Source organism: Columba livia, chromosome 5, assembly GCF_036013475.1.
Source record: "Columba livia isolate bColLiv1 breed racing homer chromosome 5, bColLiv1.pat.W.v2, whole genome shotgun sequence".
NCBI classification, from domain to species: Eukaryota; Metazoa; Chordata; class Aves; order Columbiformes; family Columbidae; genus Columba; species Columba livia.
Genome location: NC_088606.1, coordinates 26,671,657 through 26,697,426, shown reverse-complemented (window position 1 = coordinate 26,697,426; position 25,770 = coordinate 26,671,657). Strand labels below are relative to the sequence as shown.

Sequence of the window (25,770 nt, the reverse complement as noted above, 5' to 3'; positions counted from 1 at the left end):
GCTCTAGGTGCATCAGGTGCTCAGGAAATTCAGGTGCCTCTTTTAGCTACAAACTATTAAATAGAGGTCTGTGGATCCAGCTGAAGAGGATAGTACCACAGCTGCGAAAAACTCAAAAATGCTTCTTTCTGCTCATCAGTATCACACATGTTTTGCTCTGTTTCAATCAGATGTTATTAATCCATAAACTATTTTTGTGGGGGGCCTGGACCATTTAATGGTGCAGTCAATGTGAGGAATGACAGGTGGTGTTATGCGTGTGTCACTGTCACGTGAGGCTGTGCGATCTCAGCAGTTTGCCCAGTGGCTGCACAAACTGGTCTGGAGACATTTTATTAATGTGCCACTCTGTAAATGAAGGGTTTGTAATGGAGGTATGGTTTCTGATTATTTCTTGTTGAGACCATGTCTCAGCAGTACTTCAATATCAAGAAAGGCTCAGATGATTAAATCACTTGCTCCATGTCCCTACTACCTCTCCCAAATTAGTCACAGGGGAACAGTGTGGGTGCTGCCATGGTCCTGGAGAGTGAAAATGTGGCCCAAAAGAATATGTTTGCTGCTTGGTGTCATGAGAAGAACATCTGGGTTTAGTTTTGTCTTAAATTCAGACTGTGCTGCATCTAACTCAGCTCTTTCAACAGTGATGAGTCTCTTAGTAGTGAAGTTGAGAGCACCTTGCAAAGGTAGTATTGTGATTGCTCTTTCTTGAAGATGAAGACACTGAGGCCCAAGGAGGGAAAATGTATTTGCTGGTGGTCTTTAATTTGTATTTGTTGAAAAATGCAAGTTCTAAGATGGGTGATAATAATTTCAAACTTTCACTATAAATAGTGGACCTGTGCTTGAATCTTCTTGTGTCCAGGCTGTTTGGACACTTGTATGGGTCACAGGAGTCTCTAGAACATTTCAGGAAAGAGGACTGAAACTCAACCTCAGATCCATGTTCACATGCCATTGGGCTTGGATGGTATGGACATGCATGATCAGCACTAATTTGTCTACGTGTTATCCTGTAAAATCCTGAGGTTATACTACCAACGGCCACAGAGAAGAGTATCAGTGGTGGGCTCTGCTCAGTAAGTGCTTATCATGGGGTTTGGTGAGAGAATATAAAAGAAAGAGGATGTCTGAACTCATCCTAGACTAAGGACACATGGGTACATCACACATGAGAGAGCAACAGTCTATGATGGACTGTGACAGAGCAAAGAACATACTCTGCATTATATGCAAATTGCACTACTGTTGTAACATGGCCTGTGTGTCACAGAGTCTAACACAGCTGCTATTTTCAGTTAAATTAGTGAGAGATGTTTGGGTGGTTGTACTGAAGAGAAAACACAGTCCTCTTAACTCATGTAATTGCAGAGGAAGGAAAGCTAGTAAAATATTTGTCTATGGTAGGGCAATGCCATCTAGTTACAAGTCTACCAGCTGTCAGGCTCCTGACTCACATGTGTTGCAAACTTGACCGTTTTATATCCTCTGCTTTACAGCAAAATGTCAAAGTCCTTCTAGGTCTTATGGGCTTTTTTTTAATATCGTCTTATTGCAGTGTTTCCTAAGAGCAACTTTGGGGTAGTGTTTTCAGGGTATCAATGCTGCCTGGCCCTTGAGTGCACTCAGTGGTGTGAAGGGACCCTCTTCAAAGCCATCCTGAGTTCAAGCTGAGGTCTGAGAGGTCTCCAGAACTTGAGTGTCAGAAACATTTGTGGTGCAAACCAAGGTCAGACCTACATGCCTTTGGGAACATTGGATATGTTTATCACTGGGTTGAGGGAGGAGGGAGGGAACGGATAGGGAATGTTTGTTTTTTGCTGGTTTTTTTTTTCCTCCTTTGGGTGGAAGGTTTCTCTGTGTTGTTCAGTAATTGCTTCAGGTGGAAAATCATTTCCCACCTTGCAGCAAAAGTATGCCTGGCAAGGAGAAAAGTGTTATAAGAACAGCACTTCATGCTGTTGATTTTCAGCCAAAGTCGAGTCCCTCTGGGTGCAGTTACAACTGGTGAAATTTTTTAGCAGGCTTGAAGCTGCTCTGACTTTGGGGGCTGAGGAAACCTCTTGCTATCTGCAGGAACAGCATATGTGACATTGTCACATGTCATTTTTTCTTTTGTCTGGACACAGTTAAGGTGGGTCCTTGAGGCTCTTAGACCCAAGCTGAAGCAGGAAAGGGGCCGTGCTGCCTCAGTAAAGCCGAAGGCTTACTATGAAGATGAATTACTTAAGTCAAGAAATTGTTTGAATGCTTCTGTGACCCATTCTTCAGGCCTAGAACTCCCATTTATTTTTGACTTATAGAATCAATATTCTTTGAAGAAATAATCTTCAGGACATTAGTGAAGGAATTTAAAAATAAGTATCAAAAGGGACTAAAAAAAGTATCATTTATCAGGGATCCATATATTCACTGAATATTTCAGATTCTCATCTATTTTTTTTTTCTTTTAATCTTGTGCCAGGTGTTTAAGAAGTAGGCAGCAGTGGTATTTCGGTAACCAGCTTTCAACATTATTTGCATGCCTTTGTATTTTTCCATGCTGATCAATGCTTGACCATAGTGGAACTTCAGTCAGGAAATTTTATACACTGTTGAAGTAATTTTATTTTTAATGAGTCTGTTCCAGGGATTTTAATGTCCCTTTATAAATATTTATATTTTCAATATGTCTTCATTTAATTGAAAAGGTTCTTCACATTGTTTTCAGACAACTGCGGGTAGTAGGCGTAATGATATATCAACACTCTGACCTTTTCGCTTCTGGATTTCTGTTAGTTCATCCATATTTTGCTTGTCTATGTATATTATATTTTAGCTTGTATATGATTTTCCTCTGTGGGCTGTCAGAATGAAGGGTGCTTTCCATACAAACACCTTAGTAAACTGGAAAGGAAGAAAATAAGCTGTCGCATACTAGCAGCTGTCATGCAGACTGTGTCTTGAGTCTTGCAATCAGTCTGCACTGCTACTAGAAATCCACACTGAAGTAATGTTTGATACTTGCATGGTCATCAGGCAGAGGAATGGTCTCAAGTCATATTCATCAATACAGCAACAGCTTCTGATATTCATGAAGTTGTTTTGAAATTACTTCAACTATTTTTATAAAAACACTGCTCATTATGATATCCTGTTGCCATCACGTTTGTTGTTAATGTCCTCCATGAATTTCTTCTACTACCAGTGTCCTTTTCCATTGGTGTAAAATTCACCAATGAATTATGGCTGTGAAGAGATGGGAAGCAATCGTTCCTAATTCCACAAAGAGCTTGCTGGTGCAGGCTCCTCCCCTAGTAATTAGCTATTAACGTGATTTCTACCACCGCACCTTAATAACTTGAGCAACTGGCTACCTACTCGTTTCCTTGGGAAATAATTCCACAGTCAACAGGCTTAATTGAGAATTTTTTACCTGATGCACCATCTTCTTCTTTATTCTGCTTTTTTTCAACTTCTCATTATTTATCTGTCTAATATATTTGGTTTTGCTTATTTTCCACACCTACTGTTAGCTGATCCAGTCATATTTGTTGCTTTTTGCTTCATTAATCTATTGCCTTAAGACCATCTTCAATTTTGGTTTTAATTTCTGGTCTTCCTTTGGTTTGTCCAGAATTTTCTGGCACACAAGTACAAAGCGTATAGTACTGTATTCTGGTTTGTACAACGAAAGAGTATTATTTTTGTGCTCTATGATTTAGTATCTCTCGGACTGTACCTCAACATCATGTATGAAAATGAATCCATGGCACTTCAGTGTGAAACAGATGATAAGCATGTCTACTTTCTGCCTGAGTGAAGCCAAAACACTGGGTCAGAAAGGACTTTGCAAAACATTATGGTGGACGACACTACAGATATTGAAATGTCCTGTGATAAAACCAGGATGCTCTACTACGGAAAGGCTATTGAAGACACAGGGTATTCTAGTACGAGTGTTACTACCTTATTTACACCAGCATCAAGAAGTATTTTAAGTTTTCTCTCACAAAAGTATTGACCAAGGATCTTTAGAATTGGTTAGCATGTGCAAAACATTCATATTTCTAAGTAGTCTTGCTGATTTAATGCTTTTCATTTTTGCATTGTAACATTTTTATGCCTTTCATTATATTGAAAAAACCTGCAATTTTGCAAATAAACCCACTCTAGTTGGTGAGTCTGCTTGCTGAAAGAGGGTCCTGTGTAACACAAGTTAGTTACAGTAACTTACAGTGGTTAATTCAGCTTCATGTAAATCACACTGACAACTTTTGCTGCAGCTCAAAGGTGATCAGGAAGATGCTACAACTGAAAATACTACCTTTTAAGTTTTGTTCAACAGGTTTTTGACTTTTTAAAATTCTGATAGCTGTTATATACTTCTAGAAGACCCATGTGGAAATGGGATGATCTTTTTGTTCTCTGTTACATTTGAAATAAAACGTGTTTTGGTATTAGTGCATGTGGATCCATATATGATTATATTAAAAATATTAATTGAACTGACTGTAGTATTCTTACAGCTCAACCTTAGACTGAAACTTAATAACATATATATATATTTTTTTTTTTTTCCCAGCTTATACAAATCTTTGTCTGAAGGAATGAGTCTGAAGGACCAGCATAGCTGTGTGTTTGGTACTTCTGAGGGTGGACTGCAAGGCAGGGAGGATGTTGTGACCCTTACCTATGGCCAGATTGAAGATCTGGCAGCTCAGCTGCAGCAAGCTCGGTCAGAGCAAAGGGACACAGAGCTGAAGCTCCAGAAAGCCCTGGAGGCTTCACAGGAGGCCAATGAAAAAGTTCAGAAGTAAGTCACTTGCCTTCTCTTAAGAAAAACTGCAGTTGAAAACTAAATTAATGTTGTTTCTTCTGGTATTTTGTGTATGACTGAAAGTGTGGCAGTACTCAGGAAAGTTCCCTTAAAATGATTCCTTCTTTGTCAGCCATTCAGTTCATTATTTACTCAGTGTGAAGCTGATAATTTTACTTTTTAAAGTATTACGCAATTCAGTGTGCCTGTCATTACTGTTATGGAAACTGCTTTCTACATGTGCAAGGCACAGAGAAAGTTTCCATCTCCTATGAATGGTTTCCACTGTCTTTTTACCTCATGGCAATCCTGTGGCAACAGAATATTTGCCTTTATAATTGCATAGTAGAATATTACGGTTCTCATTTTTGGTCTGTTACACAGCTGGCAAGTTTCATGCCAAGGTAAATGCTGATGGGGTTGTTTAGGGGTGGCTTCAAAAATCTCACTGAAACCAACTGGAAAACTCTGAGTTGGTGAATGGGGGTTGTATTCTCTTTCCCATCATAAGATTCCCTGTTAAAAAGTTACTGAACTCCAAAACCTGAAGTTCGTCTCTCCTGAAGTCTTTATTGTCATGATTGTTATTACTATCACCTAAGCCTTTGAAAGTGTGGTTGCTGGGACATAGGCAAATGTGTAGGCAGAGCCTCTTCACAGTCTGGCACTTCTCATCTCTGCATTACATTCATCAGCTGCCCCATACTCCTCTCGGACCCTTCCAAGGTGGTCGATGTTGAACTAAATGCGAATTTTCCTGTAAGTCCGTATTTGTCTTTAACTTAAATGTCTGCAGCATATTTCCAGAGTAGCCAGGAATTGGTTTATAAGATGTTGCAAGAACCTAACTACAGTTCTTCCTGTTTAAAAAAAATACATTCTGAGTTCTCCTATTAAAACATACATTTTTTTATATGAAATACTTATTAAATTATTTTATTATTTTTATTATTCCTTATTATATTAGTATTTTCTTAAATACAAAATATAATATAAATTATTATTTTAGTACTATTATCTATTAACTTTTTAATTTATTTGTAACTACATAAAATATACTTGATAGCTATATATATATATATGAAAATACATATTTCCAGTCACCTCTTTAAAACCTCCAGTGTTTGTTTGAGAATCATTCAAATCTTTATTCTGAACACTTAGGTGTATATGAAACTTCAGCAGGTGCATACTTGATTAAAAAAAAACTATGAAAAATAATTACAGCCCATTAAAGAGAATATTGACTAAACCTTTTTGTGCATTGTTTAAAGTTGTTATTTTATTTGATTAATTTATAAGCATCTCCTAACCACAGATATTAAAGTGAAGATATTTGGTTTCTTGGGTTTTGGTTTTGTTTTTTTAGTGAAACAGTCTTATTTAATCTCATGTAAGCAGGGTGGCTAGAGTAGAAGTGCAGCCACAGCCTGAATTAAAGTGTTGGTCATGCACTATTCTAGTGAAAAGAATTTACACAGTTTACGTGCTACTCTACTTGGGAAAATTTTGGTCAGGTTAGTTTTCATTATTGCTAAGATCAGACCATTGAGCCTATAGCAAAATTAAACAATTGGGTGAAGTCTTTTGATGACAATAGCGTGCCCTTTCTACCAAGAAACTGTGGAAATGCTCTGTGCATCTTCCCAGCACCCAGAGTCATCCACCCCCATCTTATAATTCAACCTGCAAACAGATTAAGCAGCTGAGTTTGTGGAAAGTGTGTTTACTTTGAGCTAAGAACCCTTGTGTGACACTATAGAGATTCCTCTGACACCTCTGGGAGAGCTACACAGACAGTTCGTACTCATCAGCAGGGAAACCAGGCTGAGAATTCCCAATTTCTTTGTAACCTCAACCGCTTCATACAAATCAGTGTTTGGCAATTAGGCAGGAACTCATTTGTTAGCTTAGCTTTTTATTTCAAAGATGTAGGATGTTCTGTGTTTCAAAAAGGGAACTGACAATTTATAAACTTATCGATGGAAAAGCTTCTTGATATTAATTACAATAGTATTAATTATTAGCACTGTCTTAAGAGGGTGTTGATTGTGATTTAAAATGTGACACTACAATTCATAGCCTAAATAGGGTTCTAAAACATCTGTTTTCTCGACTTCTTTTAAATGGTCAAGTAAAACTGAATTCTGACATACGAGCAAAGTATTTTCAACAGCTATATAAAGTATTTCCTCAGTATTATTTAGTAAAATACCTGAATAATATAGCAACAGTTAAAAATCAGAAGAGGAAAATAATTATGAGCTTAATTGAGAAAGAATATAATTATAATAATTAAAATAATGTTGAAAAATATTGTATTTTGTATCTTCACACCACATAATATGCCTTTGCTAATCTGTTCTCTGGCAACACTAAAGAATTTTTAATATTCTTAAAAACTTCAGGGTTTGCATTCAGCATCATATACAGAGCTTGAAATAGAGCTGTAATTTCTCCGTAGCATTGCCATCATGTCAGCCATTTGTGTACCCACCTGCAGTTGTTGCTTTCTAAATGAGAGATCCAAGTCAGAATAGTGGTCCTGTGTTTTCTGTCAGGACACAAAGCATCTAAAAAATTTCTGGATTCTCTCCCACATGAAACAGCAGCTGTGAACCAGAAGGGGGATATATTGGAATCTGCTTATAGAGAACTTGGATATAGTAAAATTCTGTTTATATGGAGGGAGGGTGAAATCTCACAAAGGCTCACTGCAGTGTGAGATATAAATTGCGACTGTGTGTTCTTGCCTGTGAAGATGATTCGCCATCCTGTGTGAAACAGAAAATGACATTGTTCAAGGAATGACCACACAGATTTAAAAGCATTTGTTTGAATCTATTTTGATTTTGAAACATTAACAAAATGCACATTAGACTTTTAAGAGAGCTCTATTCTAGTTTATAAAGCGAATACACGTTTTAACTGTGTGGTGTATGTAAATAAATACATGTATGCACACACATAACACAGGACATATTTATTCAACAGGAAATTACAGAGATCTGCAAGATATTTAATATTTTAACCTATACTCTGTAGAATGGCTATGACTATAACTTTCAATATTTAATTAATGTTTCTAATTCATGGTTACAAACAAAGAATTATCACAGCAGTGAAGAATTCCCCAGGAGTGTTGGCTCGATGCCACAGGCCCCCTGCAAGTGTCCTGCCTGAGAAGCCAGGAGCCAGCTGGTGCAGCCCCATCAGGGAAATGGGGCTGACCTGGAGAAGGTGCCTGGAAAAGCCTATGAATTAATTAATGCCTCTGCCAGCAGAGGAAGCAAAACATTTTAAAACTGTCCTTCCTGCTGGAACCTCTGGGATTGAGTGATGTCAGTGAGATCAGAGGAGGTTCTAATGTAATACCAAATCAATATTAGCCAATTATCAGTAAAGGCTGAGGCCACTTTTGATGTGTTTTCTCCAGGAAATGTTCTGGTTTTCTGCAACAGCTTTGGAGCTGGAGTGAATTTTAATGCAATTTGTCTATTGAGGGCTTCTATTTTTTCTCACAATCAAATGATTCTAGCTCAGTAAAACGTAGTTTTCTGGGTGGGAGCACAGTCACACTTGCACACTCATGCAGCTGCGTAAGGTGGCAGTGGAGGGTGCGCATGTAGAATTTCTGTGTAATCCTCTAAAAGTAAACACAAATCCACAAAGTAATGGTGAGATGCTAAAATATACAGGTATGAAAATAAGCATAAATGGTGAGAAATGTGCTGCTTGTGCACTGCGTCGAGGTAGTTCTTACTATGAACGAAGCAAATATGTAGGTGATGTAAAACAGAAATTCTTACTTCATTTGTCATTAACTGTTTATTAAAGACACCTTTTCTTTTGACTGGATTTTTTTTTCTTTTAGGAAAGAAGTCAGGAGAGTTACAGATTTGCATAAAATACTTCAGTGGACTGAAAACAAAAGAAAACTAAGCAATCTTCTTAATAAGCACATAGTTTTATCCAAGGAAATTGCCATCTCTCATAAAAGAAATACTACCCTTAATAACATTAGATTTACCTCTTAAGATGTGATTTTTCAGCCACCTAACTTTAATTGTTACTGGAACACACCCTTTTTTGAGTAGTCCTGGATTTCTGTCCAGCATTTCTGAACGTGCTTTCTCTGCTTTCGTAGCTGCTCACTTAGGTTTGATCTTTAACTGATGCTGATAAATAAGTCAGTCAATGACACAACAAAAACAAACAGTTCTTACCAGTATTTGACACAGTTGAAAAGAATACAAGAATAGAAAGAAATAAGTAGCAAGCATTTATTAAGTGGTTAGAGTCCCCCTTTTCTGTAAGTAAAACTCATCTGCCTTCCAAGTACGGGAGCTGTGTGTGTTTCACATCAACATCCAAGACGTTCTCCAGTGCTGGCTGGAGGACCTAATCTTTCCCAGAATGATCCGAGCAGTGCAGTTCAAGAACAAGAATGAATATTTGAATAATCGCACCACAATGTGAGGTGACCCTCCGACAGGGGACTGACCAGATACACATATGGATTTTGGGATGATGCTGTGATGCTCTTTTTTGACACAGCTGTGAGAAGAATGTGGCTAAGACCCAGTAGTCTTTCTGGAGTATAACTGGCAAAGGAAACCATGAGGAGAAGAGAATTTAACACATGGGTGTAAGAGACTCCGCTTCATTGATGCGATCTGAGGGGAATGTCTAATGACTGGAAGAATCAAACTTGGCAATGAAAACACAAAGCTCTTTTCATCAATTCAAACGCAGACTCTAAAGCTGCAGATGGTTACCTCCAGCCTTGCCTATTCAGTGTGGGGTTGTGTAAAATGGCACTTTGGTGAATACTAATAGATCAAAACAAAGATTTAATAACATAAAGATGTGGTGTTCATTTTTTAAATGAGGATACAGGTCAGTGTCTCAGAAAAGAGTGAAATAAGTATCTTTATGTATGGGTCTAAAGTCCCTGGAGATTTTTAACTGCAAACATATCTTTAGTGTGCAGATTGTATTCAGTACAGCACAGCTATGCAAGGGAACAGGCTAAAAGCAAGATTTCTGAATTATTGTACAAACTGAGCCTCTTTGCAACATGCAAATGTTGTTAACTACTTATCTCCCTTTTAAAATCATACCTACATATATTTAGTTGAAGTATACATTGTAGCTTGTATGCTTTCAGTCACTCCTTGTAGATAAGAATGGAGCTAGTTAATTAGAATTTGCAGGCAGAAGCACTACACAAAAGAAACAAGTTTTGCATTCACTGAGACTTAAAGCTATTTGTTTTGGAGGAACCACCAAATGTCACATAACTTGCCTGGCTTTATTTAAAATTTTAGAGATACATTTCTTTAATTTTCGTATTTCAAAACAATAAATACAATTTAATGTCATACTTTATTGAGGTGTTAAATTTAAATGTTCAGACTTCCCTGCTAAAACTGAGCTGTGCTTTTTTTTTTACTGTATTCTGGTGAATGTCAGATCAGCACATTATCTACGGGAGGCTAGGAGTACAGCTTCAGAGATACTAGTAGTTTCAATGATTTGTGTCAGTTAACAATTTAGCAGATGTCAAAAGTGATTTTGCTTTAATGAAAACCACTGTGCTGCCTGGTGCTGTGAAGTTCTGCTGGGATTGAATAGTTGGTAATCTTTTAATATCATATAGAGAGTAATTTAATTGGTGCTGGCATTTTGAAATGTAAAGTAAGTTCTGGTGACTTGTTGAAGAATGTAGATGTGGAGCTAGTTTCTTAGTTACAGCAAACTGGCTTTGCTATGTCGCGCTGAGTTGCATTAATTTGTCCCAGTTAAGGATGTGACCTGTACTTTACTAAGAAACAGATGCTGGTGGGTAAGTTCAAGAGGCGAGCGAGTGAGGGCGAAGTGCTAAGAATCTTTTACTCACTATAGCAAGCCACAGAAGTCAGTGGTTATGAGAGTTTGTACAGAAAGAAATGGGGAACTGAGGAAGACAACTCTTATAGCAGTCTAAGATAACCATGAAAATTAGCAATAGTTCTGGACTTTCAGAACTGCATAAAAATTATTAAAGGAGATTCAACATGGAAAAAACTGCTTGATGAGGACTGATGTGTTGGCTGCCTCATGCAATGATTAAAAGCAGATTATAAGCTCCATGGGGCCCATAAGAGATACACAATCTCCACAGGCAGGGTTTTATGGTGTTTAGGAAACCCAAACTAGCCAGATGGAAGATTCCCAGACACGCAAAACTCCCACATACCCCAAAGAATTCTGCAGAGTGCAGCAGAGCTGATGCAAAATTTCTTTGGCATGCACAACATGAATAAGAACATGAGAAAGTCTAAAACAAAATGTAGTAACAATCACATCGTATCATGTGAAAACATTGCTATTAACTAGGGTAGCAAAAAAGGCAGTGTGAATTTTTTTGGTTTAGGGGCAACAGGCTTGGAAGTAGCCCACTTTAGGAATTTAGTGAGGAATTAACACTAATTGAAATGTGTGAATAAAGATGTGTCATCTAACTGAAAGAAGTACATAGTAGGGTCAGAATTTATTTAAATACTTGGAATTCTGTGCTAACGCCAGTGACTCCTCTCAGAAAAATCCCCGTCAGACTGTACTAATATGCACAGTGAAATGATTAATTAAAAAGTCTTGTAAAGTTACCTGTTTGTTGTAATAAAAGAATTGAGTAAGCCAGTGAGGTTATGTGCAGACTCTGAGAAATTCAACATGTGGAGTGTAATCAGTTTTCTGGGTCTGGAGGAAATAAAATATTGAACTAGTATTCAAAGCCAAGGTGAGCTGAATAAATTCAGTCACTGGTGGCATATCCTCTGGACTGTTGTACATATACTGCATTTCTATATCACCAGGCACCACTAGCCTTGGTAAGGCTAACTTATTATTCATGCTGTACAAAAGGGAATATATCACTTTTGCAAAGCTGTAATGTATTTTCTGCATTGGATTATATGATTTCTGTTGGATGATGATTCACTTGCCAATTTTTGAATTGTGTACTCCATGTTACAGCCCAAGTAAAATTTTCAGGCCGTGATGGAGGGAGCGCTTGATTAGTACCACTAAACTGATAACTTCCCGGCCCAAATAAGGGAGGACTTGAGTTAGCATAAACAGGAAACTTCTGACTGAAAAAATACAAAACAATTGACTTTTTGTCTTTTCTGCCTGTATTCCTTGGAGACCCAAATGAAGAAGCAGGTGCTGAACCAGAGTGATGCATGCTGGTTGCACTGAGACCCACGCAAAGCAGTGTGACCTCAGACATTTTCCTTCAAAAGCTTCCTTGGCATCCATGTCCTACTGCCCCAGTTTTCTAAATGGAGCAAGACACTTAAACTGAGGGCCTGAGATATTTTTTTTTTAAAAGCCTGTTTTAGGAGCATCCTTCTTCTTACACTAGTTGTTGCAAATCCCATCCCAAGATGCTGCCATGCTCTCTATGCAATCTGGAGGAGAAATGCACCAGTGCAGAACACACATGGAGCTGCAGATCCCATTCTCAGTACCAGAGTCCCGAAAGACAGGTTTGGTGATGTTCAGAATTACTGCAACTGAGACCCACTGTAGTACCCATGATTCATAGTATCCCTTGACATTCCATTTTCATTTGAAGACAACCCTTAATAGAGCAGTTTGTAGTATGAGTACCAACAGTATCATACAGTTGTAATGTCTGATGTCACCAGAGCAGATTATGGGATGTCATTCTCATGGATATTTTACGTATCATAAGTATAGTGAGTCCTTTAGCATCTGATGGTTTATGATCAATGCCAGGATTGTTCTCAGTGATGTACTTAACAGAATGAAGACAAAAACTCCCAACCAAAGAGGATGACTGATAAGCTTTTCCTGCATTCTTTGTTACCCATTGCCGGCAAGGAGTTTCACATGGGTGAAGAATGCAAAACTGAGCATACAGTCTAAGTCAAGTATTTATTTTCTTTGTGTAGCTGTGGTTTACATTTACTTAACCTCTGTAAATTGTGGATTGCAGTGTAGATATTGTTTTCTTAAAGTATGGGTAGTTACAATATAAACACAAATATTTATCATCATTTGAATATTTATCATCTCAGCCTTTCACGAAAATATAAGCAGTCCTGAAACTTCATTCTCTCAAACACTAACATGTATTCTATGAAAGTCAAATGTTTTCAGAGTCAACATAATCACAGCATCCCAGTTTTTGACCTGTGTGTTCATTTACAGTTTGCTTATAGCTGCTTCACAGAGATGGAAGTTTGTAGATTACAACATGGTTTTATTGATTTATCAGTAGCAAAATACACTAAGTATACTCGGTAAACTGGATCAGCTAGCTCTTGGGCTTGTATTGTATAATACCAGCTTGTTGTGGAATACTTTAGAACAAAATCAGATGTTGGCATAGTTAACATCAATGGTGTAAACCAGACTTGCAAAGACTAATATTTAGTAAGACCAATAACACAAACAAATTAGATTTTGAAGTTGTTTGCCCAATAGGAAAAAGCATGCTGACACAGTATTTGTAAGCTTATAGTTAACTATTCTTTGACAAATTATTAAATAACTTTGAAAAGCAGATTGAGTGCTCCCTGAAGAACAGCAAGAAAACTTTTTCTGCCTTGCTTTCTTTTCCAGGCTGATAAAATGAGTGTCACAGCAAATAATCATTTACTTTAATATTTTATATCCAAATAAAATAAGTCTATGGCATTTACATTGCCGTTACTAAATAGTATTTGATTTGTTTGCAAGAGTCATTTATTTGTGGCTTGGCTGAAGGAATAAAAATAAATTTGTGGTTCTTTCTGTTAATACTCATACTGTTTCTTAACATATGCAAAAGATTGAATGCTGTAAATGTATGTGCAGAAGCTCAACAAGAAACCCCAGATTTTCTGAAGCTTCTGAATTACACATAATCTTTTAGAGAATTGCTGGAACAGTTCTTTACAGCAACAAATAGCAATAACTGCCTAGGCCAGCAAAGTGTTTAATTTTAAGCAAACTTGAAATTATTTAAATTTTTCCACTGCTTAAAATTAAAATTACCTTTACTGAAGCAGGGTCTAGTTCTCTGAGGAAAATAATTACAGTTCATGTTTCTAATTTAATAGTCATTAATTAATAGCCAGAGTTTTCTGTAGGGCTTTTAATTTTTTTAAGGAGATTTTGTAGAAATGCAGCATCAATTGTATTTGTGAGACCTAAGAACAGCATTAACGTCATCATTGTCACTTTTTTATTGGCAAGTTCCTGAGCCTTCCTGTTCTATGTTTTTGCTGTATGAGATGTGGGCGTAAAGATACAGATCTAAACACTTGAGTTGTTGGAAGGCATAAATCTTTAGGATGAAATTTTATCATTTCAGCTTCACATTATGGATTTTTTGCCCACAGAAAGTATCAGAATTCATCCTTTGAATGGAAGACACTACAGGTATTAAAGATGTGTATAATAAAATTACCAGGTTTAGCACTTTGTGCCTCATCATATATCCACTTCTATCACCTCAATCTTTTATTTGATAAGATCATCATATAAATTATTTGGAGGATATAAGAGATGCACATCTACATATCATAAAAAGGATATTTTAAGTTGTGAACTCAACACAAAAGACATTTCACAGTTCTCCAATTTTAAACATTGAGAAAATATTTTACTCTATGCTTTTGAATAATTCCATGACTCTTGATGTAAATCTGAAATTTTATACTTTCAGCAGCAGAAATTAAAAAGTTTTACTCCTACAATCAGTACCATTCATGTCAACACCATGCAGAATTGTCACCAAGACCTGGGTGTGCAAGCTCACCAGTTCAGAAGAATTAAAGCTGTCCTCAAAATGGGCTGAGGGTCCTTGACTTCTCTCCTGAGTCAGCCTTGCTCAGGAATTCACTCACCTCCCAGGAGCAGGAAGAGAAGCCCATTCCCAGTTGGACATCAGGAACATGGAGCAAAATAGGCCCAGAAGGCCAGTGAAAAAAAAATCTCATGTGAATTGTCTTGCTAGAATGGTACAGAAGACAGTTGGAGACAGTCTGTCTGCCGGCTGCTAGAGAAAGGTTACTGAAGCTTAGAAGTGGGAAGGCTTGCTTTTACCTTAATGGCCTTAAATGGATGATAACTTAGTAAAAAGCCTATGAAGTATTTTAAGGAGCACTACACATGTGTAGAAGACACTTTGGTCTGTGATGCTACATCTCAACTCATATTTTAAAACCCCTTTTTTATGTACAGATAAGCAGTGAGGCATCATTTCTCTTTTTATCCGTGCATAGGGGACCCCATCACAACATCACCATAGTAGACAAGCTTCATGCTGATAACATCCATCTATAATATCTTGCAAACATTAAGAGGAGGAGAGGATTTTTTTGTTAGTCCACTACTGAGGGAAGACTGCTCTTATTTTGCCTATGAATACTTTTCAGAAGTATAACTAAGTGTGAGTCTCCCTGAAACCAGAAGAAGTCTGTGGGCATCACTGGATTGCAGTGCAAGGGTGGGGAGTTCATCTACCAGTCTGAGCCCATTATGAAGGACTACAAGCCCATTATGAAGGACTACAAGCTCACAAGCGGGAGCTTAATTAAATTATTTCCTCTTCCATCCAAACCCACTTCCACTGTTACCTAATCTTCCAGTGAAATCATAAGAGTTGTTCCAGCTTGGGTGATATCACATCAATTACTGCAGGAAGGCAAATCTACTGAAATACATCAAACCTATGTAGAAACAATTATTTTTAATGTAAAGTGGAGGGATTTGATTATGGTTTATAGGAGAGACTTTTCTCTCTACAAGCCCCAGATTACTCTTGCTTACAAGGGTGGAAACACCTCAGGGTGGAGAAACATAACTGAGAGCTGCCCAGAGCCAGCAGGTCTGCATCAGGTTTTGTATAGTATTTGTGGAATCAAGAAAAGCTTGTGTTGTCTTTGTTGTTTATGATATCAAGAGGAGTCTGCCAAAGTTATGCTTTGATGGGATGTACTTGGGAAACAACCTGAGTAGTACCTCAGCATTTGCGATTTTACAAACTCACTGTGAACAGACTTGACCACAACATGCCTGAAAGAGATGAGACTGGCTCCAAATAGGCAGCTGAGAGGTTCAGACCTGGCCTTATAGGAAGGCTTGTTTGAAACATGTAGAAAGGTGCAGTGTGGTGGTTTTAGACTGATACTTTCAGAATGTCTTAGTAACCTCATTCTCTACAGATCCTTAAATGTGTATTGATCTGCTGGTGCTGCATTTCCTGAAGAATCCTGTCTGTTTGTTTTGGGCAGGTTTGAAATACTATTTGGTTTAGATAATAAATTTTTAACGTTGTTTTTAAATATTCCTTAAGGGAGATTTAGAACAAAACAAAATCATCTAAAAACTAGGTCCTTTTTCCGTCTCCTGAAATACATCACAGCTGGATATAGAATAAGAGAACTGGCTATTTGTTACCAGTTGACATGGTCCAGAGCATGGACTGAGAAGCTGAAAGAGATGGGCTCTATGTCCAACAGTTTTAGGCTCTAATTCTGCAGGTATTTATGCCTGTGCTTTTTCTTTATGCACATAAGGAACCCAGTTCAGCTCAAGACCATAAAATTAAACATGAAACAAATTAAACATGAAAAAAAGTTTGTGGGTCTTTTCAATCTTCTTGATTGGTTGAGCTTCAGTAAGTCATTTTACTTCTCTGCACGCTGTTTTGCCACGTGCAAAATACACATAATGCAAAGTAGAGCTGCTGTCTGCCTTTTGAACACTTTTATGTAAAGTTCTGCCCATTCCTCCATGTTGTGAGCATTCAAAACAAATAATATTTTCTTTTCAGAGGTACTATTGCTCTCCAGGAGAAGGCGGGAAACAGTTCAGAGACAGAATAAGCCTGCCTGTGATTTATGGCACTCTAATGATACCAAACGTCATTAGGAACGGGCAGAATTAGCATTCATTGGGAGTTAATAGGAAGTAATATTTTTTCCCTCTTCAAATGAATAAATACTCTGACAGAATGCTTTCTATAGCAAAGCTATATTAGCGTAAGGTATAACTGCTAGCTTTTCCTAAGCAGGTGACAGAGACTTCCAGGAAGTATTTGGCAAGAAAATTGAGGACACCTTTGCCTATTCATGTCAGCACAAACTTTGTGGAAACGCTGTCACTGTAAGAAGTAGGCTTTCATGTCAAGATTTCTCCTAAAAAAGAGACCAGCTGTGACATCGAATGAGTGGAAACAGTAACTTTCAGTGCTAAAAGTAATTCAGGCTTATGGAAGGAGGTATATAAAAGTTTTTTCTTGCAGGAATGGAACTGGTAAACTTTGCATAAAGTTGGCACATAAACTGTTGGACTCAAGCTGGAGTGATTAGGTGAAATTCTGTGATCTCATTAAGTAATCTGATGAGTATCATTTGTCCTTAAATATGACCATATATCCTCTATTGCAATTTTTATTACTTTTAAAACTCTTTAGTATTAGCCAAATGCTCAGATGTGAATGGTCCCTCCAATAGTAAGAGTCCCTGCCTGGTCTAAATGATAAGCGTGTTGTAGATCTCAGTTTATTGGAATACAATGAGGTTATAGAATAATTGTCTCAGTTTGTTTTTTCTTTTCTTTCTTATGAGCTGATGTCTTTTAGGCCATCAGTGTATGTTGTCCTGAGAAAGCATTTAAAAGCAAAGGAGCAATAACTTTCACAAGATGGCATTAAATCCAGCATAGGTGTAAAGTCCTGTTTCTGCATTATCCTGTACTGTGTGTCAATCTAGATCAATGCAAAGTAGGATGAAACACTGTCAAAATAGACCAACTGTGTTTACCACTCACCTTTCCTTCTGCTAGTGATGGCACAAGGTGAATAGCAGTGGTGAGCTAGCTCATAATCTTCCAAACAGAAGGCAGAGAGCAAACAATTTGACAAGATTAGTTATTGTGGACCACAGATAAAGGCTTAATATTTTAGCCAAGACCTGTGTAAGCCAGGTTTATTTTGAAATATGTCTACTGTCAGGAGCCCAACTGGCTGTATTTACTTCTAAGTTTAATCATATACAGAATTACTTTTTTGGGTTGAGAAGACACTGAAAGGGATTTAATAGGAATGCTTGTTTTGTGACAGTGCTTTTCAGAGACAGAATGGTTTGCCCTGCCAAATTCAAGGCCTGTAAGTTTGATGGAACATACTTTTTGGGGTGACATTACAAACAGTGTTGGGCAGGCAGGAATTGGCAACAGTGCCTGGAGTGATTAGATTCAACACTGTGGTCTACCACAGTTTAGAGCTTGCTGATGCTGCTAAATCAGTCTCTAAGACTTGTGTTTTAAGACCAAAAAGGACCATTAATACCAGTCAGTCCAGCCACCTGTCTAACACAGGGCACTGAATTTTACTCAGCAATTCCTGCATCACGTTCAAAACCACTTCTGAACTCCAGCATGTCATTTAGAAAGATGCCCAGTCTCCAGTCCAAAAGGTGCAGCGGGAACTGTGTTAAGCAGAGAGAGGCAGCCTGGTGTATCTGAACCACAGGTAGTCTTTACCACCATGGTGATTTATGAAGGAATAGTTACAGACTGGTGTGTTCCTATTAAATGCAACCAGTAATGTTTTTTACTGAGTCGATCAAAAATTGTTGTTGTTCAAAAGGTAAGCTTTTGAGGTGGCAAAAAAAATACCTGAATTGAGGAATCAGAACAATAAAAGATTCACTGAAGCACTCAGGGGTAAGAGGGTGATGCCTCTGTAGCATGGTAGATGGGCCACTCACTGCAAGGTCATACCCTTACATTCCAGGCTTCAATCCAGTGAATACTTAAGCATTTTATTCAGTCAGAGCAGCCTCAACATTTGAAACTGAGAACAAGCCACCCCGGCACTCGGTGTTAGCGCAGTGCTGCTCCCATGAGAGGGAATCAGCTGGAGTCCAGTTCCATGCAGATAACAGAGCTGAACCAGTTTCCTCCAGCCTCTTGAGTAAATGATTCTGTCCAAGTGACTGGTTTCTGGGTGAGACTAGTATCATAGCAGCCTCCTCTGTGTCATTTGTTTCCTTGACTTCTACAGAAAAAGCCTGAAAATGAGTATTCCATTTAGGATTTGGTGAAATATATCCAAGAGGAAGACTGAAGGAAAGGAGATGAAAAGGACAGGAAAGGAGGTTGGTTTTTATCCTGAAATGAAATAAAGTGAATTTGTTTGTATGACCACTCACCCAACAGTCATTCACTGAGCTCTGCTGCTAAACTGCTTGTAAGGCTTTTGTCCAATGCATTTTATTTACCTAATATATTTTCAAATGCTTGGTTTCTAAAGGGAATTAGTGTTAGCAAAACACATTCCACAAGAAGCCAGAAATCACAAAAGTAAGGCCATCTTCATAGCCTGAGCCTAATCTTATCTACTGGAAAGATAACCAAGGGTTATAGTTTAGGTTTATAAGCCTTTATATAGCATTTCAAAATCCATGAGGGTTTTATTTTTATCACTTAACTGCAGGTAGGAGCTATTGTTTTCAGCTAGTCTGTATATTGCTCTGCAGATTAGGACATAGGCTACTTGAAGGATGCCCTTTTCTTTCAGTTGGGTATCCATTTTGGCTATATCTGGGGCACAGTGCCCTGGAAGATCACTCTGTGATGGTGCAACTGTCATATTCAGAACTCGTGAATAAAGGCCACTGCTCTCCTTTGGGGTGAGTTCCTTTGGCCAGAGATGGAGTAGTGTGGGAGGATGTACTGATCTACATGGATTTACACAGTTGCAGAGTTTTTACTAATCCCAAGCTACAGGTTAGAGATAGATTTCTCCAGCAGAACATGTGAAAAGGGAAAGCAAGCCAAAAATGTGCATAGAAATCAGCAGTAGAGACAAATATATAACATTTTTGTAACTATACATCCAGCTTGTGGACACCTGGAAAAAAACTTATGTCACTAAAGATTTGAAGTTTGCTTTATGGAGGCTGATTCTAAATCCAAAACAATTTATACTCAAGGGAGTAAAGCTCTGTAAGGCTTTGCTAAAAATCAAAGCAGATTGTCAAACAGTTCAGGAGCTATGTAAGGATTCTCCATATAACAACATACACTCCATACAGGCATTTTGTCAGATGTGTGCATAGATGATAAGAGAACACAATTTGAAATAACTGCAGGAGAAGTTGAGAACGATTGAGAATTTGTCTTGGGGAAGACATATCTAGCAGCACTCTTGTTTAGGTAGCCTTCCTCTGAAGATGAGGACCTGCTTAAAGCTTAGCAACACTTTGAAAAGTACATATTCAAATTGGTTATATCATAGCAGCAAGTATCTCAAGGACATATTTTTTATTTTTGTAATAAAACACAGATTCACCTGATTAATTCCAAACTTGTATTGAGGAAGCATTAAGCCACTGCTGTTCAAGACTCTTCACAGTGATGTGTCTTTTGCTATCTTACAAATAATGATGGACAAGATGCCCCTTTCCTAATTTGTGAGTTTTTTTATTTTTCCATTTCACGGAAGCACTGAGATGAGCATTGCATAAACAGGTAGTATTTCGTTCTATCTTTGTGCTCTTCATGGATGCAAATTCCATCTATGCCAAAAAACACAGGACCTTCTGCCTTCGGCTATGTGCAAATCAGTATAAGTAAAACAAAGGTTGTACCTATCCATCTGAACACATAGATTTTTCCAGTATTTTGTATGCCATTTTGTAGTCTTTGCATGCACAATTAGAGTAATTGTGTAGAAAATGATGAAGTGGCATTTGCTAAGAGAATTTATTTGTTTAGGGACAGATTTTCTGCAGTTACTTAAGTACCAAGAAATAGCAACAGTCACCTACTGGACTTCCAAAATCTCTAAGCAAGAAATTGAAATCTGTGAAAATGAGGAGTGTGACCTGAAGAGTATTTATTGAACGTTCCTAAAGGTCTGTCTTTCCTTGTGCATTTGGACCTTCAGCACTGCAGCAGAGTTGCCCACCATATCATGCTTCTGTCTGACCTAAAACACCAGCTGAAATACTTTCTTCTTAAATTACTCATTTGGTTGCTTCATGAGATGCAAATTCAGTGAGAATACATACTCACATCTCAGGACAAGATAGTGTCATATTGTGCATTTTATTTATACTATGAAGAGTGTTTCCTTCACAAGCAGGAAGACAAATGTCATTTGTTAAATCTGTGTCTTAGTATACAGTCACACATCGTCAGTATTGCTTTCAGTTAGGTAAAATATGGTGAGATTATACTTGCAGATACGTCATGATGGCACAAAGTAATAAAAGTTGCTTTCTTCAGGTCAGTGTCTTTCATATTTTGAATAAAACTCTGTGAACACTGAGACTTATAGGGTAGTTCCTAGCATCCTAGCATTTGTTTGTTTGGATATTTTTAGTTGTCTTTGATTTTGTGGTGTAAGAGCATTCCATCAGTTCACAGCAGATTAAAATGTTCAGCCTCCACAAGGAGCTGCCTGCAGCATCCCACCGGACTGGACACAGAGCCTTATTGACAAGGGGCAGTTCTGCCACTCTCACTGCTTGCAGGTAGTACCCCACTGACACAAACAGCCTTGTTGACTGCCTTTTGTTACTCACAAAGATAAATGTTGCTTAGTGTGAGTCGGGATGGCAGAGTTGGGCCCTTGTTGTGAACAAAGAGTCCAGGATTATCGTTCCGAAAAGCCCCCTGAGGCCTGTATCAAGAGTTATTAACCACTGATTCAGCCCACAGCATTATTTTGTAGGCTTAAGTAGGATTTCAGTGCTATATTGGGTCTTGTGTCTGTGTAGGGGTGAATTTTGCCCTCTGTTATTTTATCTTATAAATAGCTGTTACAATTTCTCTTTTACTTTATTGTTTAAATATCTTTCAAAGGTATGGTTTCTTAATCCCCTGCAGCTTTTTTTTTTCCTCTTTCTTCTAATAAAGAATAAACAAATTTGCAAATCCACACGTGACTGAAACAATAGGCAAAAAAGCCCTGCATGGTTTGTATTTAGTGCAGGATACCTCATTTTGATGATTTCAGTCATCATTCGTTTGAAAAGCAGAAGCTATGATTGTTAAGCCTCATTATTTTCAATGAAGCCTGACAGTTTCAAGGTTAAACAGAAGACAGCTACTTTCATCCCAGTGGTATTTATCTTCAAACAGGGGCAGCTCTTCGCTAACTTGTTTGCTGCGGTGTGCAGTGTCATTGCTTGGTCACACAGTGGTGCACATCTAAGCCCAATTGCAGGACAGTGGGTAGGAAGTTACTTCCAACCTAAGTCTCCCCAAATTAAACCTCAACTATTGAAGTAATTTTTCTCCTGCTTGTATAAACCATGCAGTATTTCTTTTTAACTGAACAGTGATTTAAATAAGCCATAATCTCAGATTTTTCTGTTGTCTCCGAGAAAACAATTTGTAGCCCAAACCTTCTGTTTCTCCAGACAGTTTGAAATGTTTCTCCTGTGCTTTATGTCTTTCAGGCACACTAGAGAGGGTGCTAGTGTGGGAGAGAGGGAGACCTCCAGTGATAATTAAAAAGGCTGAGAAAGCTGAAATGCTTCTGAACATACCTGCTGTTAAAAGTAGGAGCGATCTGCCATTGCTTTCTGAAATGGTGCGTGGACTAACAACTGACTGAACAGGGAAACTTCTCAGTAAGAAAGGCTAAGGAAGCTATGACCTATCAGTAACTGAGTTAAAACCCTTGAAACTCAGAAAACGTTGGTTTATCCACTCTGAGAAAACTTTCAGGAGCAAGTAAGTTGTGAAAGCCCTGACTTTATGCTTGCATGCACGGACCGCACTGAGTTACGCCTGTCTGGATGCTGCCTCCATAAAGACAACAGATGTATGTTACAAAAACTGGAAAAATGCAATATTTAGTTAAAAAGAAAAAGCAATGCATGGAAAACTGAAGGGAGAGGAGTGGCTAAGCAGTAGTTTTTCACCCATACTTTCACTCCTCGAATGCCTGTGGAACAGCTAGAACGTGCTGAACTTTCCACGTACGTTTCCTGGTGTCCGATAACTACCTTAGGGTGGTGAATTCTTAATCTTGTTTCAGGAATTAAGTCACTTGGTGAGTACAATGAAAGGTGTAGCTTCATGGTGCCTGGTGGTTCCTGGAAAACAAGAGTGTTTCAATACGTACCATGTGTGTTAGTCATGACTTGTGGCAATAAAGCCAAGATGTGTTAACTAGTTTTCCTGCACTGAAGTTACTAATGCATCCATGAGATAAAATTAATTTTACAGTTTCGATAAAGCAGTTTTATTTTTATTTCCTATCTGCATTCCTCATGTTGTGTAATATATATAAAAAAAAAAAAAACCCTGTCTTTTCAGGTAAGAGAAAAGGTCAGCTTTGCAACAGTGAACACAGTTATTTGAACCTCCAACTGTCTTTATCTGTTATGGAAGTTGTATGTATAATATGCTGGACATGACACTGAAAGTGTTTTACACATAGTGCCTGCTTTTATATAATTAGTTTATTTATGGGAGAGCTTTCATTGAAGAATTCCGTAAAATTCAGATAAATTGAAGAAATTGCTTGAATGCATGATTACTGGAGTGCTGAAAATAAATGCGTGAAATGGAAAACTCTAAACAAATTTAGCCCTTTGCATTTGCTTACATACTTTAACAAAAGGAAGGAACAAATTAAGCCAGTGAGATGCTGGATGTGCTTATAGTCTGTGCCTTAAAACTAAGAGTGGATTAGACAGCTCTTTGTCCTACTTATTTAGACTGTTAAGTTTTCTGTAGTTGTGTTGACGTAATAATCATATGGGCTACCTTTATATACTGACATCCTCATCCTCAGAAACTTGGCTTATTGAGGTTTTTTTTTTTAGTTTGGCATAAAACACATGGGGTTTTAGGCATAAATTTATAAACTGGACAATAAAAGTTCTGTTGGATAATGGGCAGAGTATTTTTAAGGGGAAAAAACAGCTGTTACATTTAACAAGAGCCATAGACCACTCATATTTTTAAAAGTGCAAGAATTGAATGTCCTGCTTACACCAAAACTTGTATGTGACACAGGACTGCTGCACAGGGTTTTATGTTAATGCCTTACCTGGACCTCAGATACTACGTGTACCACAAAAGAAAAGCGAGTTGATATATACCACTGACTGCAAATTGGTTGGGTTGTAGGTTAAAAAGTTTTCCGTAAGTTGTCTGCATTTTCCCTTAATGTCTGTCTCTTACAGTAGTGCTTTGTTTCTGAGCGTGACCACCACCAGGACAGCTTGGTTCAGTGCAAACACTGTCTCTTTCAGCCAGAACATTCCTAACGTTAGCTTCCTTTTTTTTTTCTCTCCTCTCCCTCTCCCCTGCCCCCTCTCAGGTTGGAAAGGCTGGTGGACGTCCTGAGGAAGAAGGTTGGAGCAGGGACCATTAGGACCGTGATCTGATTGAAAGCTCTAGTCTAAGGAAGCATTCACATCTGGTGACCAGGCTGCTTCATTCAGCACTATGTAAACACTAAAGCCTTAACTTAGCAAACAGTTGTTAGAAGTGGGACACTCCAGCGACATTCCAAGCCGAGATAAAATCAAATCATAAATGTTTAACTACTTTGCTGCTGAGTTCTGTGATTTGTTTAAATGTTTCACTGCAAACATGTATTTGTTTTCAAGCAGATGCATTGTGGCACTGTGTACTGTGAAAAATTATGTAGATGCTTATTTTAACAGTCTGTCCTCTTGGGTGTTACTAGACTATAGTCTGCTGCAAGGCACACCTTGATAATGTTTTCGAGTGCTGCAGACTTCAGGTGCAAAATCCTGCAAAGTAGTTTCAAATTTAAATGCCTTATGTTATTTGGGAGACTGCAAATAGCCCAGTATTTGTGTTAGATATATTAATCAATAAAGTAGATTCACATTCAATAGATGTGTCTGGCTAGTATATTGGAGATTTTTTCCTCCTTACTCATAGGCCATTGAATTGCAGCTAGTAACTATGGCTACATCTAAGAGAAGGAGATGTAGAGTTTTATACAACAGTTGAATAGCTTCTGCTAGTACCTGGCATTTTCAGCATACAATAAAAAGAAATGTACTGTTAGACTGCACAGGGGGAACAGCTTTATAAATTGCTGCGTGAAAGCCTTGTGACATTGTACAGTATCCCAGACAGTGGGGAAGGTTTCCTGGGTTGTTTTTAGTCACTCCTCTGTCATTTCCTATGATGGGAAATCTCTCAAATATTCAGAAGCCACCTCATAGAGTCAAAACTTGTCATTTCAGTGTGAGTCCCTCACCTTTTTTCTACAAGACTTTTTGCCTGCTTCTTCTAGACCTCTGATTGCTCTGCAATGCAGGCGTACCATCTGGGCTGGGTTTGGGCCAGACTGCCAGCCCTCTGCTTTGTGTGCTCCTGTAGTGTTTTGGGACTGAACTCAAAGGCTGAAGGACAGACTTCTATAGAAAGAGGAGAAACTGAGGGATGGGGAGGAAAAGTTGGGGTATAGAGATATTATAGACTTTACAGATGCAGGAGAGTTGGACCTAGAGTTACATTTGTGACCAAAACATTTCTCTGATATGTCTTTGTCACATGGCCAAAGGGGAGCAGAAGGGTCAGCTCAGTGCTCACAGAAACCTGCTCTTGAAGGCAGCTGTAATCTCTAAGCAGCCCAAATACAGTAATGAATCTCAGGAGCAAAGTGGGCTTTAAGCCACCCCAAGGACCAGCCAGCTTACGCACGGTAGATGTATCTCCTAAGGCTTCCACTTGCTGACTCTGCTTTGTCTTTAATGTTGTTATGCTGCCTTCTCTCTTAATGTTTGCTTGTAACAATGTAAGTATAGGGCAGTCTAGCAGAAGAAAACAAAATTCTAATTTTGGGTAGGGAGAGACATTTCAATGGCTGTTTTTCCTTTCAAGCACTTTCATGTTAAACCTTCATCATCTGTAGACCTAAGCTCCTCCTAGTTTCAGTTGACCCAACCTAACCTCTT

At 38.2% G+C, this 25,770-nt stretch overlaps 1 protein-coding gene across 22 annotated transcripts in view; it reads left to right on the top strand.

Moving 5' to 3' along the window:
• MIPOL1 (mirror-image polydactyly 1) overlaps window positions 1–24,696 on the top strand; it is a 193,616-nt gene extending 168,920 nt beyond the window's left edge. For 15 of the 22 annotated variants that reach the window (XM_065064020.1, XM_065064017.1, XM_065064010.1 and 12 more), the window contains 2 exons: window positions 4,565–4,795; window positions 8,673–13,534. In XM_065064020.1, the coding sequence (XP_064920092.1) occupies window positions 4,565–4,795; window positions 8,673–8,835 (394 nt within the window). In that variant the 3' untranslated portion in view covers window positions 8,836–13,534. Of the gene's footprint in view, window positions 1–4,564; window positions 4,796–8,672; window positions 13,535–24,152 lie in introns of those variants that run through there. The other 7 variants (XM_065064027.1, XM_065064026.1, XM_065064023.1 and 4 more) reach the window with 1 other exon arrangement.
• The last annotated feature ends 1,074 nt before the right edge of the window (window positions 24,697–25,770 follow it).